We start from the raw sequence: 18354 nt of genomic DNA on the forward strand, positions 1-18354 counted from the left end.
CAGGCCTCCTGCTCCCATGCTGTTCGCCACCCGCCTCAACCCCAAAAGGTTTTCTTCCCTGCTGAAGGTCCCAGGGCATCTTCTTGATGTTCCAGCAGCCCCATTATCTGGCCTGGCTGTTCTCAATAGCAATGCCGTCCCTTATTGTCACTATTATCAGAGAGCAAGTGTGGTGTAGCAGGTAAAAGTGTGGAACTAGGACCTGGGAGACTGGGGTTCAAATCCCCCGTCGTGAACCTAGCTAGGTGACCTTGAGCCAGTCACCACCTCTCAGCCTAACCTACCTCACAGGGTTGTTGTGTGAATACAATAAAGAAGAGGATGACTTTGTGCACCACCTTGAGCTCCTTGGATGCTACATGGGATATAGATGCAATCAATCGATCAATATATTGTATTATAATAATAGCGATTACTGTTATTTTGAGGTAGATATAAAGAAAGGAAGAGAAATAAATAAAGAGTTACATACTCGTGTTGGGCTGTGACTGAGGGACACAGGGTGCCTTTGACTGAGTCAGACCATTGGTCCATGTGGCTCAGTATTTCCTACACTGACTGGCAGCAGCTCCCTAGGGGACAGAGGGTGTTTCCCCCCCCCCCAACCCTAGCTGACTGTGCCAGGGGACTGATCCTGATAATTTCTACAGGCAGAGCAGGTGCTTTACCACTGAGCTACCGCCCTTCCCTGTGCACAAGAACGCACATTCAAAGATTTGGCACCAAGGCAGTTTTCAGTCCAAGAAGCTCCTGTGATCTGTATGAATCAAGCAAACGTTGCATGAATTATGCAAATCAAGCAATTGTGCATGCATTTGCATAATTTATTCCATCCCTGCCTGCCTGCGACGGTGAGCCAGAAAAGGCTACACGGAGCTCTGAATCACGGCTCCAGACCCCTGGAAGTCTACGACAGCCCACTTTCCTGTCTATCATTCTCAATTCACCTGACACCAGATGTATGCAGAGCAGCATGCCTGGAGTTTGCGTCTACATCAGCTAAGACTTAAAAAAAATAAAGAAATAAAGAAGCTTTTTAATTTGTGGCATGACAGTTTCCGTTTAAAAAGTGTGGGCTTGCTTTTAGAATACTGTATGAAGATTTCCAGTTAAAAGATATCCCTGATGGCTGGTACCTGCCAAAAAAACAAGTAGTACTGGTGGCCCAAACTGCACCCCTCTGCAAGAGATGCAGAGAGATGAGGCTGCCTTGCCTCTCCATCAAGCTCTGCTGAAAGACCAGGAACTTTTGGCTCCCACCCCAATTTTTCCATTCCTGCTGTTCACTACAAGATCCCTGTAACTAAGAATTAGTGCCTGGGCTTGCTTTTTCCCTACTCCCTCCCAACTCCCTTTTTTCTTTTGTGTCGTGTCTCTTAGAATGCAAGTGCAAAGGGTGGGATTTGTCAGCCACTGTGGGAGACTTTTTCAGCTGAAGAAATGACGTTGTTATGCAGTTGTACCTCCTCCCCAACCTCTCAAAATCACTTGGGCAATGGGGCTGCCTTACATGTGTCGATGGTCCCTTACAGGCAAAAATCAAGCACCCTGAACATCTCAGCTTTTGTTTTAATTTTATTTAATAACAACAATTCTAGTCCTCGTCTGCTATAGCAATAAGCTTTGCACAATGGCTATATGAAATGTCAGTCGCTAAAGAAGGGCTGAGCAGGATTTTTCCCTGGCCAAAGGGCAGAGCCTCTGATCTAGCTACCCCATCACATCTTGTTTGCTCCCTTAAATATGAGACAACTGAGAGAACTGAGAGCAGCGTAAGAGGAAAGGAAGGGTTCTCATCCTAGTTCATCACACGACCAGGCAAAAAGAGCTACTGCAGTTTGCCATTGAGAAGAGATGGAGCCAAACACTGGTTTTCTCTTAAGAAGGCAATCCACAACTGGAGCACCATGCCAGAGAAAGCGTAATTCTGTATTGTTGTCACCCACCAATGAAGATGTTAACAAAGAGTCGGCTTCAGGTGAGAGCAGGCCGACCTATTCCTCTTCTTCTTCCCCACTTGCCCCAGTTGCCACCATTCTCTTCTTACCAGTCACATGGATCTCGTCACTCCCAAATGTCTCAATGTGGAGCTGCAGGCGTCCTCTGCGTTCTGTGTGGTCCACACCGCACAAGCTGGGCACACAGTGGACGCAGCGCTTGTGTACATTCATTTCACAGCCTGCAGGGGGTAACAGAGGTGGGCAAGGTAAGCCAGGACCAGATAACCATAGACAGCAACGCTACCATTCCCTCTGCAGCATTTAGGCTGCCATCCTAACCCCGCTTACCCGGGAGTAAGCTCCATTTAATTCAGTAGAACCTACTTCTGAGCAGACATAGGAGTGTGCAGGCAAATAATTGGTTAGTTGTTGTTTTTTTACAAAACAAACAGAAAAACCAAGGACTTCCGATTCACTACAATTGTGTTCTATTAATCCAACAGATTTTTAAGAAATGTTTTGATATAGGATACACAATATACTTGGCTTACATAAAAATTGGCAATTTCAATGTATAGGTGGTGGTGATTCAAATTTGATCCATTTGGCAGTTTCACGTGCACAAATTTGCAAACTTCACAAGAGCCTGTCCATGTATGTTCAGGACAATCTGTAGGTGCTACCTTGCGATAGTGATGTGTGTGAAACTGCATCAGACTCCTCTTACTCCAAATATAAATGTGGGTATCGATCCAGCTGTTGTTAATAATGACTAGCTCCCACTGAAATCCATGAAGCTTAATTTAGTGGTTAAGCTAGACCTACACATGCAGAAGATGAAGGTAGGATAGGAGGAAGCTAGTCCATATGGGCGAATGGGACACTTCCCTCCGCCTGCCTGCCTGCTTTCTTTCTTACAACTGGTTTAAGAGGTGGCACTGCTTGCCAGCTTCCCCCTCCTGATTTCAGTACTGCCCTTGTAGAGCAGAGAGGAGAACAACACTGCCTGTCGTTGCCTCTAGCTCCACTTGCTGGTGGTCTTTTTGTCTTCCAACCTACCGGTACCAATCCCAATGGGGATCGGCCCACACTGGGTGGGAATGATGTGATATAACAGCCTATATACCAATTCAGACTGCAAGCGGGTGAATCTCTCCTAGGTTTTCTGACTGGGTATTGTTTACTTGAGGAAATCTCCCCCCTGCTGTTGTCTTCCTAAGAGGCGCAGTCTATTTTCTTTCATCTCAGGGCACCATCATCTTGTCCTGCTGCATATGTAGATCCAGCCTCAATCACAGCTAATTTTCACTACACTGTGGCCATGGATAATATACCCTCTGCATTATCGGTCCACTTTGTAAGACTAGTTGACATGTATGCATGGGCGTAGCCAAGAAGGGGCAGAGAGGGGCAACTGCCCCCCAATCATTAAAAATCAATTAAAAATACATAGCTAACTGAGGTTCTGCCCTCACCACCAAAAGGCCCGCCCACCCCCCGCCACAAAAATCCTGCCTACACCCATGCATGTATGGACCACATCTCCTACATCATTGAAAAGATGGACATATGCAACCTCAGCCACTGTTGAGGCAACTCTGGAACATAGTCTTAATAGTAGCACCACGACAACTACCTCCACATTGCAGGTGTAGAGCGGAGGTTGAAGAATACCACCTTACCTACCCAGTGCACTCATGATGCAGCCAGTTCTGAATTGAGGATTTCCTGTTCATAGCACACACTCTTAACCCCAACGCTAAAACAGCCCTCTGACAAAAGAGGCTTTTGTTCTGGAGATCCCATGACACAGTTAGCCTTTACAGCACCACAGGATTGATTGATTTCTTTTTTGCAGAAGGCAAATGGTTACTCACAGGTGCATTTCATCCCCTGGTGCACCAGCCCATAGAGGAGTGAGCCGCAGTGATCACAGAAGGTTGGGCTGCTGTAGCTGTGAATTTTGAACTTGTGCTTGCTCCGAGGATCCTGTCAAAGGGGAAACGCGCAGAAGCACATCATCTATGACGAAGGGAACCTACACATGATTCTCTAAAACTCTTGCGTCTTTTGTCCTAGTCCCATCCATACCAACACCACCCATAAAAACCTCTGGCATGCAGGTTGTTAGGGGAGACTCAGCCCCTCCCCCCCCCGCCCGCCTTTTAGAGGTTGGAAGTGAGAATGCAGAGTTGTTAAGAAGCATGTGGAAAGAAAAGGTAAGTGAAAAGTATGTTTTATGAGAGTGCTCATGGAGTGCAAAGGACGTTTTATGAGAGTGCTCATGGAGTGCAAACAAGTACATGAGAAAAAGGGAGTGCACAATGTACATTGTGACACCCGGGGTAGCACTAGAAGCTGCAAGTATTATTTTTCTTTTACTCCAATATCAGCCCAGTGACTGGGGCAACCCGCCACATGGACAGAGTATAAATAACAAATTTATTATTATTATTATTATTATTAGCCATGTTGGAAGGGCAATAAAGATCAGAGTCATGGTGTATGGAGGGCTTAACCTCATCTTTCCTCTCCCTACAAAGGTACAATTCATCCCAGGAGGAAAGCTCACATTGAAGCTCCCCTCCCAGATGTAATAGCAACTTGGGAGGATTTTAATTGGGACCACATCACAAAGGTAAAGGTTAACCTCATGAGCAGCTGCTATTTAAATGGTGGGGGTGAACATGTTGGGAATACATGTTGCTTCCAATGACACATTTAGCATCATGTGTAGTTTGGCCCTAAGAGCCTTAAAAAATAAATGCTAGGGATTGATTCTGGGACATCAAATATAGATGCTACGTGTCCTCCTACCACACAATTATGCATTATGAACATGAATTGGGGGTCTATGGGTGTGGATTTCCATGACTATTCTATGAATATGTACACAGTACATTCCACAAGCATATGGCACTGCTTAGATATTTCAGTAAATAAGCAGTATATAAATAGCTGCAATAAATAAACAAATAGGTCTACATGATAGCACAAAAGCATACTCAACAATGTCACAATTAGGGTGGCAGCAACATGTAATTTCAAACAAAACCACACAGTACTAAATGCTAGATTTTTAAACACGTGTGCTTAACAACTCTGCCTTTAGGGCCTGGGTGCCACCAATGCATCTTCTTCTCACGTAAGAACATGCAGGTCTGGGCATGTAATGGGCATGCATGTTACAAGCTTGGATGCAAGTGAAGTTGCATGACACATGCCTCAGTGCATGCAACTGAGAAGGCACTCGGGGAACAGGTAATTCTGTGTGAAGCAGTTCTGCAAGGCAATTTGCTTGCAATTGAAGGAGCGAGTCAGGCAAGCCCTCCCATCCTTCCTTATTCCTTCCCTGGGATTTCCAGGCCAAGGACAACAGAAATGGGACAGGGTCAGCCTCATGAAGACATCCACTCCCCACTCCCCCTCTCTGCAATATAAATAGCAAGGAAACCGGGACACTCACCTGGAGTGGAGGAGTGAGGCCTGAAGTCCTGGCTGCCAAGCCCTCCCCACAGTACTCTGCCCACCAAAGTCACGGAAACAGAAGTGGTTAACTTATCCATTTCCCCTGCCCCCCAACCCAATTTTTATACACACACACCCCCGACAAATCCCCATCAATTTTGGAGGCAGCAGCAAAAAGAATTATAAGTAGCCACTTACAATTTGACAGTATGAAGGGGTTCACTTACATCTGTCTGGGGTCCTTTCCCAGCTCCTGGGCACTCAAAAGTGACAAATTCATGACATCTCTTGTGTAAGACAAAGCTGCACACTAAGAAAGGGGACGGAGAAAGAGAGAAAAGTTTACTGGGGAAAGGGTGGGGTGGGGGGGATTAAGTGCTGAGTAGAAAACCAAACATGGCAGAAAGGGGGGGGGAGAATGAATGCTTGTTGTTCTTTATTGGAGGAAACTGCATCATGAAACCATACCTGTCCCAGGTGTCTAGCAGCACAAAAACCTGACCATGTGAAGTTACCATATGATGAGGGCAGACCATTGGTCCTTCATTCCAGGTTGCATACGAACCACAATTAAAGCACATGACTTCCCTTCCCCCAAAGAATCCTGGGAGCTGTAGTTTTGCTTTGCTTTTTGAATTGTGATGGGTAAGCTACCGTTCCCATGGTTCTTTGGGGGGGGGTGTACACAGCCCCCGTGTTATCTATTCTGACCGGCGGCAGCCTGCTAGAGTCCCTTTCCTATCCCTGCTACTAGATCATGATGCACAAAATAAAACCTGGACCAAACACGAGACCTTTTGCTCGCAAAACATGAGGCCCACCACTGAGCTATGGGATCTCCTCCCGACGCTGTAACTTAGTACTCTGTGTTTAATGCTGTGGCGAAAACTATCACCTCACTGGCTTCTGGCACCCTCAATGGCAGATTAGAATTGTTTTCTTCCCCTTTCCGCTTTCATGGAAATGGTGAAGCCAGGGAGGGCGGACCCTAACCTTTTACCACCTCTGTGTTAGTATGCCAGGCTGCCTAAATGGGCCAATATTGTTGTTGTTGTTGTTGTTTAGTCGTTTAGTCGTGTCCGACTCTTCGTGACCCCATGGACCATAGCACGCCAGGCACTCCTGTCTTGCACTGCCTCCCGCAGTTTGGTCAAACTCAATATTAATATGTGTTAATTGATTTCGACTTTGTACTCATGGGATTTTCCATTAAAGCCAAGCAGAGAAAGTGCAAGGAGTGGGCTTTCTGGGGGGAAAGGAGAGACTGGATATTTATTAGTCTGCGAATGCAGGTGCAGGGTGAGGAGGGGGGTGACTTTTCTCTCCTCTCCCCCCCCCCCGTTCCCCCCCCAACGCCTTCAGCATCTTCAGACCTGAGATTTGGAAGATGGGTCTCCATGGCAACAGGCGGGGGACGAATCCACAAGTACCCGCACACAGCGGGGGAGGGGGATCGGACGGAGTCAGAGGAAGGGGGCAGGGAAGACTTTTGCTCAGACACACACACACACTGACATCCTCCGAGACAAATAGGATACAGTCCCTCTCCCAGAGAACCTACCCTGCTTTCCACTTATCCATTCAGCGCCCCCTCCCCACAATATAGCTGCCCATGTTTCATTTGCAGCTGGGCCGAGTTAACAGGCATTTAACCTACAGCAAACAGAAGGGGATCATGTGCAGTCCAGCCACTGAAACCTTTGCCTGCTATTTCCTGTTCATCTCTAAGATGCCATTGTTGTTTTGCTGCTATTTCCTGGATATCGAGCCGGTGTAAAAGACACAAGGGCAGCCCAAGCCCACAACTTTCTAGCCAGTTGGCAACCCCTATCCCTGATCCATATATCTTGTTCACTCACTTTTGTCATTGCCTTGGGTTCCCATAGCAACGGGGCCATTGCCCTGTGTGTGTGTGTGTGTGTTGTCCAGCATACATATGGGGAATTACAACATGAAGTGGAGGTGGTGGGTGCTGAGACCTAGAATACCTAAGGGTGGGATGGGAAGGGGCAGGAATGTTACCCAGAGGGCTATGATGGAGCATGCCTGGAGCCAGACTTCCTAAATTCTCCAGGAAAGGAGTGGCGGCTGATGAGTTAAGAGGGCAAACTGGGTGCGGGAACGAGGATGTTTGGGTCCTCTCAGCTGGGTAGAGGGATGCATAGTTGGAAAAGCAGGGTATGATATGGGACATCAGTTGATTGGCAGGTGTTGACAGAGCTGGCAAGTGAGGAGGGGGGTTGCTTAGCAGCCGTAGTGTGGTTTCTTAGCAACCGGCAGGTCTGGACACAGAGAGCTGAAGATGTGTTTTGCAGAATGTAATAAAGTTGCAGGGCGGGGGGGGGGGCAGTTGGGGGGAGGCATGCAGGCAGGCAGGGGGAGATCCTTAGGCCTACAAACTTCCCCTCCATGGGGAAGGGAAACCTGAAGCTAGAAAATGCACTGTGGAAAGAAGCAGCACGGGGAAGCCATAAATATTAAACTGGACGGGAGTTGACATGAATCTTTGTGAAAAGCAGGGTAGGGGCATCTCCAGGTGTTAAGTGCTGGCTTGCCAGCATGACTCTTCTTCACAAGTGCAACTGGTAGAGGAGGAAATTCCAAACAAGCATAGGGGCCTGTGAAAATGTGCATGGATGGGAGGCCCGAAATGTATGTCCATGGGAGAATTTCTGCACGTGCTCACATGCATGAGGGTGAACATCAGAGAGGGGGGGGGGTTGGATACCTGTCGGAGAAAGGTGTCTGTGGGGGGGCCACGCATCTCATGGCAAGCGAAAAGGCATGAGCACATGGCAGGGCATGTGCTTTTACATTTTCACTGGGTGTGCAGTAGAGCACATCCGTGCGGTCTAATTAAGCACAATTGTGTCTACGGCCCAGTTCACATGTCATGAAGGGGCCTAGAAGGGCTCTTTTCCCTGCTGACACTTTTGTCTGAACCAGGAATCATCTGTTTTGCTCCAATGAACCACAGTCAGTATGCCAAGAACAAATCTTGTCGATAGGTTGTGGTTTGTTGGCAGTGAAACAAGACACAGTCCCTGGTTAAGACATAACGCTAAGCCAGGGCTCGTGAATTTCTTTCTTCCATATGCTTGCAGGGAGGAGCAAAACAGACCAGAAAGGCACAACCCAGTAAGCAATTAACTTATGTTTTTCTGTGACATGTGAGCAAGGCCTATGGATAAATGAGTGTCTAACTGGGCATGGCACATGTTTATCAATTTAGCTTTCTATTTATTTTGTTTTTAAAAACGCAGCATGTGCTTTTTCATAGAAGCCTGAAGTTACTAACCACTTACCCTCCAGTTTGTCTGCTGAAGGGTGAAAAAAAACATTCCTCAAGCTGCTTCCCCTACTCCCAGCAGAGGAAAATATATAGGTGACTTTATCTTTTCCCTTTTGAATTATGCTTTTGAATTATGGTGCTGGAGGAGACTCTTGAGAGTCCCATGGACTGCAAGAAGATCAAACCTATCCATTCTGAAGGAAATCAGCCCCGAGTGCTCACTGGAAGGACAGATCCTGAAGCTGAGGCTCCAATACTTTGGCCACCTCATGAGAAGAGAAGAATCCTTGGAAAAGACCCTGATGTTGGGAAAGATTGAGGGCACTAGGAGAAGGGGATGACAGAGGACGAGATGGTTGGACAGTGTTCTCGAAGCTACGAACATGAGTTTGGCCAAACTGCGGGAGGCAGTGCAAGACAGGAGTGCCTGGCGTGCTAGGGTCCATGGGGTCACGAAGAGTCGGACATGACTAAACGACAACAACATCTTTTCCCTTGTGGCATGAAAACCAGATTGTGTGTGATTTTCCACAGGAATATACTGGAGGAGAAAGAGATAAGGAGCCACTCTCTTCTGGTGTTTTGTGGAAGGCTGCATGCTTCACAGTGCTGGAGAGCTGGTGTGATCAAATACAGTGCTACCTCGGGTTACAGAGAAGAAGAAAAAGAGTTTGGATATGATATCCCACTTTATCACTACCCTAAGGAGCCTCAAAGCGGCTAACATTCTCCTTTCCCTTCCTCCCCCACAACAAACACTCTGTGAGATGAGTGGGGCTGAGAGACTTCAGAGAAGTGTGACAAGCCCAAGGTCACCCAGCAGCTGCATGTGGAGGAGCAGAGATGCAAACCCAGTTCCCCAGATTATGAGTCTACCGCCCTTAACCACTACACCACACTGGCTCTCGGGTTACAGACACTTCAGGTTACAGACACCGCTAACCCGAAAATAGTACCTCGGGTTAAGAACTTTACCTCAGGATAAGAACAGAAATAGCGCACTAGTGGCGCAGCAGCAGCGGGAGGCCCCATTAGCTAAAGTGGTACCTCAGGTTAAGAACACTCTCAGCTTAAGAACGGACCTCCAGAATGAATTAAGTTCTTAACCAAAGGTACCACTGTAGTGGCTAGAGTGCCAGGTTAGGCCCACTGGGTGACCGTAAACCAGTAACTCTGTATTGTAGATTGTGTTTACATTATCATTTACTCTGCCTCCAGTGCAGTCTCACCACAGGCTTTTGAATCTGTGCACGCACAATGTTATCCACATTGCAGAGTTATTTTGTGCTTCCTTGAGAAATACTGCTGCTTTGAAGTCACATTCACTTCACAGTTAAACTGAGGAGTGTACACTTGAGGCAGCCTTTGCACATGGGCAGATGGCAGCTTCATGAATATGAGTCAGAGGGGTTGCAGGGGCTTGCAGGGGCAGTGAAAGCAAATAGGTCATCGGGTGCAGACATCGGGTGTGCACAACAGCATACAAATGCAACTTTTGAAACAAAGGGGTGGGGGTGGAGACAGATGGTCTTGCTGCATTGTCAGCCATTAACATGTACATGGCCTGAGTCTAGCCTGTGTTGTGAGATTGTTGTCAGAATAAAGCGGAGAGGGAACCGTGAATGCAGTCCTGAGCTTTTTGAAGAAGGAGAAATAGATAGAAATGTAGTCAATAAATGTATATATGTATTTAAAATAAGGAGAGTAGGGAGTTGCAAGGTAAACACATATGACGGCTTCATGTGGAGGCTGATCCGAAAAATTAGTGCCTCTTCATAGTTATAATTTCCTAAAAATAACAACAACAAACCACCATTTCTATATGGGGGGGAGGGGAGAATGCGCATACAGCAATGGCATAAAGTGCAGGGGGATTCTGACATGAACACACACGGTGGAAGAAAACACTCGTGATAAATGCACAAAATGTGAAGTGGATACACACAACTCCAAACATACTTTGAACATGTTTTGAGGAGTTGTGGTGGATTTTGTTGGCCCTCCAAACATATTGAAACCAATGGAGGCAGGATCGTCTAAGTATGAGGTGGAGATTTATGGCTAACTTTACAAGTATCTTGGTGGACAGCGTAATTGCCATCTTCCACACTACTGTGCATATGTATACTGGCATATATATACATATATATATATATATATATATATATATATATATATATATGCGCCAGTATACACATACACACACACACACACCCCTGACCGGGGTGGGGGAAGAGCACAAAGAAGCTGGAGGCAGGTGCAAATGTGAAGGTAAATTTGGACTGAAGTGTCAGGTACAAGGGGAGCGGAAGAGACAGAAGTGTATATAAAATACAAGAAGAATGAGAGAAAGATTTCACAGCCCTAAAATAGACGAAGAAATCTAGTTCAGCGAAACAATAAAACCTGGCTCAGGGGCCATGTGTGTGTGAACTGCCTGATTAAAAAGGGAATTAGGGAAATTAGAAGCAGCCCAGCCCAGCCCAGCACCCACACAAATCCAGCTCTCCCTTCCTACTAAGAGCCTGTGAGTCCTGAATCCCAGCTCTTCTGTCCCCTACATGCCAGCCTATACTCCATAAGAAGTTACTCTTCTCCCAAAGAACCCAGGTGCCCTCACTCTTATTTACGGAGTATGTGGCATGCATGCTTCTTCACACCTTGCATGTCCTCACAACCACCCTGTGAGGTAGGCTAGGCTGAGGACACAGGGGCACAGGGGGCATGGAAGGAGGGAGGAAAGTTCCAATGCAACTTGTGAGGGACAGGGGATATCGCGAAGTCCCTCCCCTCCTGAGTTCAAGCCCATCCCCGAGCACAGGGGAAAGCAGAGAGAGTTCCGATTCCAATGGGGAAGCAGGAAGTCGTGTCCGAGGCTCAGGCAAGGTAGAGGAGCCAGGGTCTCAGGTGGGACAGGAAGGGACGAATAAGGGGGGGAGACCCATCCCCCCAACTCCTGAATTACGCAGGAAGAGGAGGGGAAAGAGGATGGGTCTGCCAAAGCTTTTGTGTTGGAGAAAGACGCGCCAAAAGCCATTCGGAGGTTCTGGAACCGACTGACCACATCACTTCGTGTAAATAGCAATGACTTCAGCACTGTAAATACGCAGCACCAATAAAAGAATAAAATGCAGAGCTGCGTAGCGTCGTTACTCTGAAGTAGCCCACTCCGGCCACTGTGACAGCAACCTCCGAATCCTTTTTTGGGCTACTTTGGAGTTGCCGGGATGAGCGTGTCAGAGGCGGAGAGATGGCGGCAGATCGCGGAGCAAGCCCAGCAAGAACTGCAGCAGCTGTCGCTGCAGGCGCAGGGGGAATTGAAGGCAGCTAAAGAAGAGACTAAGAAGGTCCAGGACGACCGGCTACAACTTGCGGAACAGGTGAGAGCGCTACAGGAAAGAGAGCAGGAATTAAGGGCAGTGGCGGTAGACCTCCAAAACAAGCTGGATGCAGAGAAAAACAAGGCGGGAGGGGCACCCCAATTCCAAGTGCTGCCAGGAAGGAGAGCCGGGACCCTAGTAAGCAAGTTCAATGGAGACCCGAGGGAATATCAGGGCTTTGAGACTGAGATTGTGTATGCTCTTGAGCTGCACCACGATGAGTTCCCTGATGATGAGCACAGGGTAGCGTTTATTGTGGAGCACCTTACCGGGGCAGCCAGGGAGTGGCTAAGACCGTTAATCGCAACAAAGAATCCTTGCATGAAGAATGTCAAACTATTTCTAGAAGGTTTGAAAACGATGTATTCGTCCGATAGTCATATGGACCAGACTAAGGAGGAACTTCATAATTTACGCCAAGGAAATATGACAGTTCGCGCGTATTGGGCGAAATTCACCATGCTGGTGCACAGATTGGGGTGGGAACTAGAGTCACCCCCAATGCAAGCGGCGTTCTACTTGGGGTTGCATGAGGAGGTGAAGGATGAGCTCTCGAGAGGTCCAAAGCCCAGTAATATGGATCAGCTGAGCAAAGCGGCTCTGGCGGTGGGGGTGAGACAGGAATCCCGGTGGAGCGACAAGCAAGCAACGCGCGCAAAGCGGGCTTGGTTCCCACGGTCGCAGGAGAAGCCACTCCCCCAACAACCCTTTCAAGCCACGCCTGGGGCCAGCCAGGACCAGGAACCCATGCAGATTGATAGCGCGCGCGGGGGGGCTTTTCAAACCCCAGCGGCGCCAAGACGCAAGGAGGGAAGGGGTGGGAATTGCTTTCTCTGCAACTCCCCCCAGCATCTCGTCAGAGACTGCCCACATCGCAGGGAGTGGCAAGGAAAGGCGGGAACGGTTGTGCCCTCCCCCACTGACGCAGCACCACAGCAGGGAAATGGGAAAGCCTGGCTGCAGGAGACAAGGGGCAGCAGCCAGGCACAGTCAGCAGACAACAGCCCCAGCCCACCCACCCGCACAGAGAGGAGCAGAGCCAGCCCACCCCTCCCAGAGCAGGAGTGGTTCTAGAAGTGACGCTCACGCTCCCAAATGGCTATCCCCTGACGGTCCTCGCCCTAATTGACAGTGGGGCGTCAGCGAACTTCTTCTCGAGAAACTTTGCAGAAGAGCACCAGATCCAGCTTCTGCAGCTGGATTTTCCTCTGCACGTGGCGACCATTGACGGCAGAGAGCTGCTGGGAGGGGCCATCACTCATCAACCCCCCCCATGAAAATGACGGTGGGAAGGCACTCAGAGACACTGGCATTCAACGTCACCACCATCTCAGACCCCCCCATCGTCTTGGGCATGAGCTGGCTGGCGCGCCACGACCCCTCCATCAGTTGGCACCAGAGATGCATCACTTTTGGATCGGACTTTTGCCTGGAACATTGCATGCAGCACCAACCAGGGGAGGGGCCTCCGATAGCCACGGTGGCCACCATGCACGTCAAAGGGGGTGAGGCGATACCCAAGCCGTACTGGGACCTGCAGGAGGTCTTCAGCGAAGCGGAGTCCGACCACCTACCCCCACACAGGCCTTTTGACTGCCAGATCAACCTGGTGCCAGGGGCAACTATACCCCCAGCCAAGCTGTACGCCATGTCAGACCAGGAACTGGAGGATCTGCGCGCTTTCATCGACAAGAACCTCAAGCGGGGGTTCATCAGAGAAAGCAAGGCAGCAGGGGGCAGCCCGGTCTTCTGGGTGGACAAGAAAGACACGCAACAGCGCCGTCTTGTGGTGGATTTTAGACGGCTGAATTCAGTGACGGAGCCAGTGGCGTTCCCCATGCCCAGAGTGGATGATCTCCTGACAGCGGCACGCAGGGGCAAGATTTTCACCAAGCTAGACCTGAGGGGGGCGTACAACTTGATCAGGATCCGGGAAGGCGATGAATGGAAAACCACGATGTTCACGCCTCTGGGCTCTTTTGAATATCTGGTGATGCCCTTCGGGTTGCAAGGGGGCTCAGCATGCTTCCAGGCCTTCATGCACCACGTCCTGGGGTCCCTCCTCTTCCGGAAATGCTTGGTCTTCCTGGATGACATCCTTATCTATTCCGATGACCCAGTGCAGCATGTGAAAGATGTCAGGGAGGTGTTGCAGCGCCTGAAGGAGAACCACCTGTATGTGAAGCTGGAGAAGTGCAAGTTTCACACCAAGGAGGTGGACTTCCTGGGCTACAAGCTGTCAGACAAGGGGCTGGCGATGGACAAGGACAAGGTGCAGGCCATCCTGGACTGGCACAGCCCCAGGACGCGCAAAGATGCCCAACGCCTACTAGGCTTCGCCAACTTCTACAGGAAGTTCATCAAGAACTTCTCTCGCGTTACGGCTCCCATCACTGACTGCCTGAGAGGCAAGCAGAAGTTCAGGTGGACACCAGAGGCGCAAGCAGCGTTCGAAAGCCTCAAGAGGGTGTTCGCCTCTGACCAGAACCTGTTCCACGTGGTTCAGGACGCGCCCCTACGCGTGGAGACAGATGCTTCTGATAAAGCTGTGGGCGCCATTTTGTTGCAACTGGACGCCAACAGAGAGTGGAGACCCTGTGCCTTCTTCTCCAGGAAGTTGACCCAGCCAGAGCGAAACTACACAGTGTTTGATCGGGAACTTCTTGCGATCCACGCTGCGTTCCAGCACTGGAGACACTTCCTGGTGGGCGCCAAGCACCCCATCCAGGTGTGCACAGACCACAAGAACCTGGAGTTCTGGAGAACTGCCAGGGTGCTCAACCAGCGGCAGATACGGTGGGCAGAGTTCTTCTCGAACTTCAACTTCTCCATCCACTACATCCCGGGGGAGCAGAATGTCAGGGCGGATGCCCTCTCCCGCAAGCCAGAGTACATGGAGGAGGAGGCGCCACCGGCACCCAGGCACATTTTCCCCCCGTCAGCATGGTCCTGCGGAGCAGCAGTGGTGAGCGAGGCGGAACTCACAGCACTGACGGCAGCGGATGAATTTGCCAACCGCATCTTCAGAGAACTGAGAGGGGGGGAGCAGGCAAAAGACTTTGCAGAACGCAGGGGGCTGCTTTTCTACAAGGGTGCACTGTACCTGCCCACCACCCAGCTTAGACGTACGGTCCTCAAGCAGATGCACGACAACCCAACGGCGGGTCATTTTGGGAGGGACAAAACCGCTCACCTAGTCATGAGACACTTCTGGTGGCCAGGGGTGCGGGAGGATGTGAGGGATTATGTAAGGGGCTGTGACACCTGCCAGCGAGCAAAGGTGGTCAGAGCGCCACCAGCAGGTTTGCTGGAGCCCTTAGCCACACCGCACAGGCCGTGGGAAGTAGTGTCCATGGACTTCATCACAGACCTGCCGTCGTCCAGGGGCAAGACCGCAGTGTTGGTGGTGGTGGACCTCATGTCCAAAATGTGCCACTTTATACCGTGTGCCAGGGCGGTCTCTGCAGAAGAGACAGCCAAACTGTTTGTGGATCACGTATTCAGACTGCATGGATTACCTTTAAGGGTTATTTCGGATCGTGGCCGCCAATTTGTTTCCAGGTTCTGGCGGCGGCTCATGAACCTCCTGCAGGTGGAGGTCAGCTTGTCGACGGCTCGGCACCCGCAGACCAATGGACAGGCGGAGAGGGTCAACGCCATTCTGCAGCAGTACCTGAGATGCTACGTCAGCCAGCGGCAAACGGACTGGGTGGATCGCCTGCCACTGGCAGAATTTGCCTACAACAATGCGGTGCACGTCTCCACAGGGGTGTCGCCCTTTAAGGCCAATTACGGGCGCGACCTCAGATCTTTCCCAGAGAGGGAGGGGGAGGAGGAGGAGGAGGGCCCACAGGCTGAGGATTGGGCAGAGGAACTGGAGACGGTGCACCAGCAGCTCAGAGAACACTTGGAGAGAGCCAAGGAAGCGTACAAGAAGGGGGCAGATCGCCACAGGCGACCGGGGGAGGTCATTAGGGTGGGGGACAAAGTTTGGTTGTCCTCGGAGGGCCTTCCCATCAGAGGGAGGTGCAAAAAGCTGGCGCCCAGAAGGTTGGGCCCCTTCACGGTCACGCAACAGGTCAACCCGGTGGCATACAGGCTGGCACTGCCAGAGGACATGAGGGTGCACCCAGTGTTTCATAGATCGCTGCTGTCGCCGTACAGGGAAAGCAGCAGGCTCCGAGACAGCGAACAAACCCCCGAGGGAGGGGGGGAGAGGGAAGGCCGGGAGCAACTCAATGAGGCCACGGCCATCCTGGACTCAAGGAGGGGGGTGGGGGGCCTGGAGTACCTCATGGCATGGGAGGATGCTCCACCGTCCCAGAATGGATGGGTCCCAGCCACTCAGATACAGGAGGAATTCCTGGTAGAAGAATTTCACGCCCTCTTTCCCCATAGACCCAAGCCATGGCGCATGGAAAGGGAGGGGGAGGGGGAGGAAGCACGGGAGAGCAGTTCACCATGGCGCTGGGAAGCGGAGTTTGAGGAACCAGAGGATGAGGTATGGGTGTCACCGAGATCCACCCAGTCAGAGGAAGGAGCAGATTGGCAGAACATTTTTACCCCTACCAGCTCTGACGCCACGGACTTTTTGGGATTCCCGTCCTCCCAGGCGGAAGGGGGGGGCTCGCAGGACTGGGGGGAGGTGTTCACACCTACGGGCTCGGAAAGCACTGAGTTCTTGGGCTTCCAGTCGTCACCAACACCTGGGGGGGACCTGGGGAGGGGTGAAGGAGAGCTTGGGAGGGGGGTGGATGTGAGGGACAGGGGATATCGCGAAGTCCCTCCCCTCCTGAGTTCAAGCCCATCCCCGAGCACAGGGGAAAGCAGAGAGAGTTCCGATTCCAATGGGGAAGCAGGAAGTCGTGTCCGAGGCTCAGGCAAGGTAGAGGAGCCAGGGTCTCAGGTGGGACAGGAAGGGACGAATAAGGGGGGGAGACCCATCCCCCCAACTCCTGAATTACGCAGGAAGAGGAGGGGAAAGAGGATGGGTCTGCCAAAGCTTTTGTGTTGGAGAAAGACGCGCCAAAAGCCATTCGGAGGTTCTGGAACCGACTGACCACATCACTTCGTGTAAATAGCAATGACTTCAGCACTGTAAATACGCAGCACCAATAAAAGAATAAAATGCAGAGCTGCGTAGCGTCGTTACTCTGAAGTAGCCCACTACGGCCACTGTGACACAACTATTTATTATTCCTACCCTGCCTATCTGGCTGGGTTTCCCCAGCCACTCTGGGCGGCTTCCAACAAAAGATTAAAAATACATTAAAACATCATTCATTAAAAACCTCCCCAAACAGGGCTGCCTTCAGGTGTCTTCTAAATGCCATATAGTTTATTTCTTTGACATCTGATGGGAGGGCGTTCCACAGGGCGGGTGCCACTACCGAGAAGGCCCTCTGCCTGGTTCCCTGTAACTTCACTTCTCGCAGTGAGGGAACCACCAGAAGGCCCTTGGCGCTGGACCTCAGGGTCCAGGTTGAAGGATGGGGGCAGAGACGCTCCTTCAGGTATACTGGGTGAATCCTACCCTTTGTTCCCAGCTTTCCTGTTCCAACTAGATCTGCTGCATTGTCTTCCCACAGAGGTTCTGTAAATTGAAAAGCTACCCAACAGAAACAAATTCAACTGGTATATCTTCCCCCTAACTCCATGTCAAAAGAACACTGTTCCTGTTACAATCTATTGTAAAAGTCATAGAACCAACATCCAAGAAGAATGATTTCAATTTACAGCAGCCCTTTTTCCTCCCCGAGAGCAAACTCCTGACCCAGAATTTGTCTTTATGCACATGCAAACTGAGGGGAGAGAGTGCCTCTGAGTACATGAAGAGTGCACTTCTTCCCTGAGCACTGACATGCTACAAACAATCCACCACATTATCTGAGCTGAGGGATGCATGTGGCTTCTGATCCCACAACCTCTCTTTTATAAAATTGCAATTCCTTCCCTGCTGTGACCCTGCTGGGGTGCTTCATATGCATAATTGTGCTTTCACAACATGTGGTGCTCTCCTCATGAAAGGAGGACCAACCCACAGAGGAAAGCCAAAATAAAGTTCTTACCTAAGCACTGGAGCCCCTGCTTTCCAATCCCCCTGCACGGAAAGTTAAAAAAAAAGGAAGAAAAGAAACAGGTTGTTAGCTTACACAAAGCGTAGGATGCCAGCTTTAAGGAGCACTCAGCTAGCAAATCCCTTAGATGTGACCTTAGCAGCACATTCATGTGCCAGGGAGAGGTGGGGGATAAGACAGACTTCTAGGGAGTCATG

At 50.2% G+C, this 18354-nt stretch overlaps 1 protein-coding gene across 1 annotated transcript in view; it reads right to left on the minus strand.

Annotated features, from left to right (window-relative positions):
• Nucleotides 1-18354, minus strand: part of PRKCG (protein kinase C gamma) — a 60354-nt gene that overhangs the window by 23414 nt on the left and 18586 nt on the right. Inside the window, exons 2-5 of the mRNA XM_035135804.2 lie at nucleotides 18149-18180; nucleotides 5636-5718; nucleotides 3818-3929; nucleotides 2048-2179 (exon numbers count right to left, since the gene is read on the minus strand). Coding sequence (XP_034991695.1) covers nucleotides 2048-2179; nucleotides 3818-3929; nucleotides 5636-5718; nucleotides 18149-18180 — 359 coding nt within the window. The remainder of the gene's footprint in view (nucleotides 1-2047; nucleotides 2180-3817; nucleotides 3930-5635; nucleotides 5719-18148; nucleotides 18181-18354) is intronic.

Source organism: Zootoca vivipara, chromosome 13 (assembly GCF_963506605.1).
Source record: "Zootoca vivipara chromosome 13, rZooViv1.1, whole genome shotgun sequence".
In the NCBI taxonomy this organism is placed as follows: domain Eukaryota; kingdom Metazoa; phylum Chordata; class Lepidosauria; order Squamata; family Lacertidae; genus Zootoca; species Zootoca vivipara.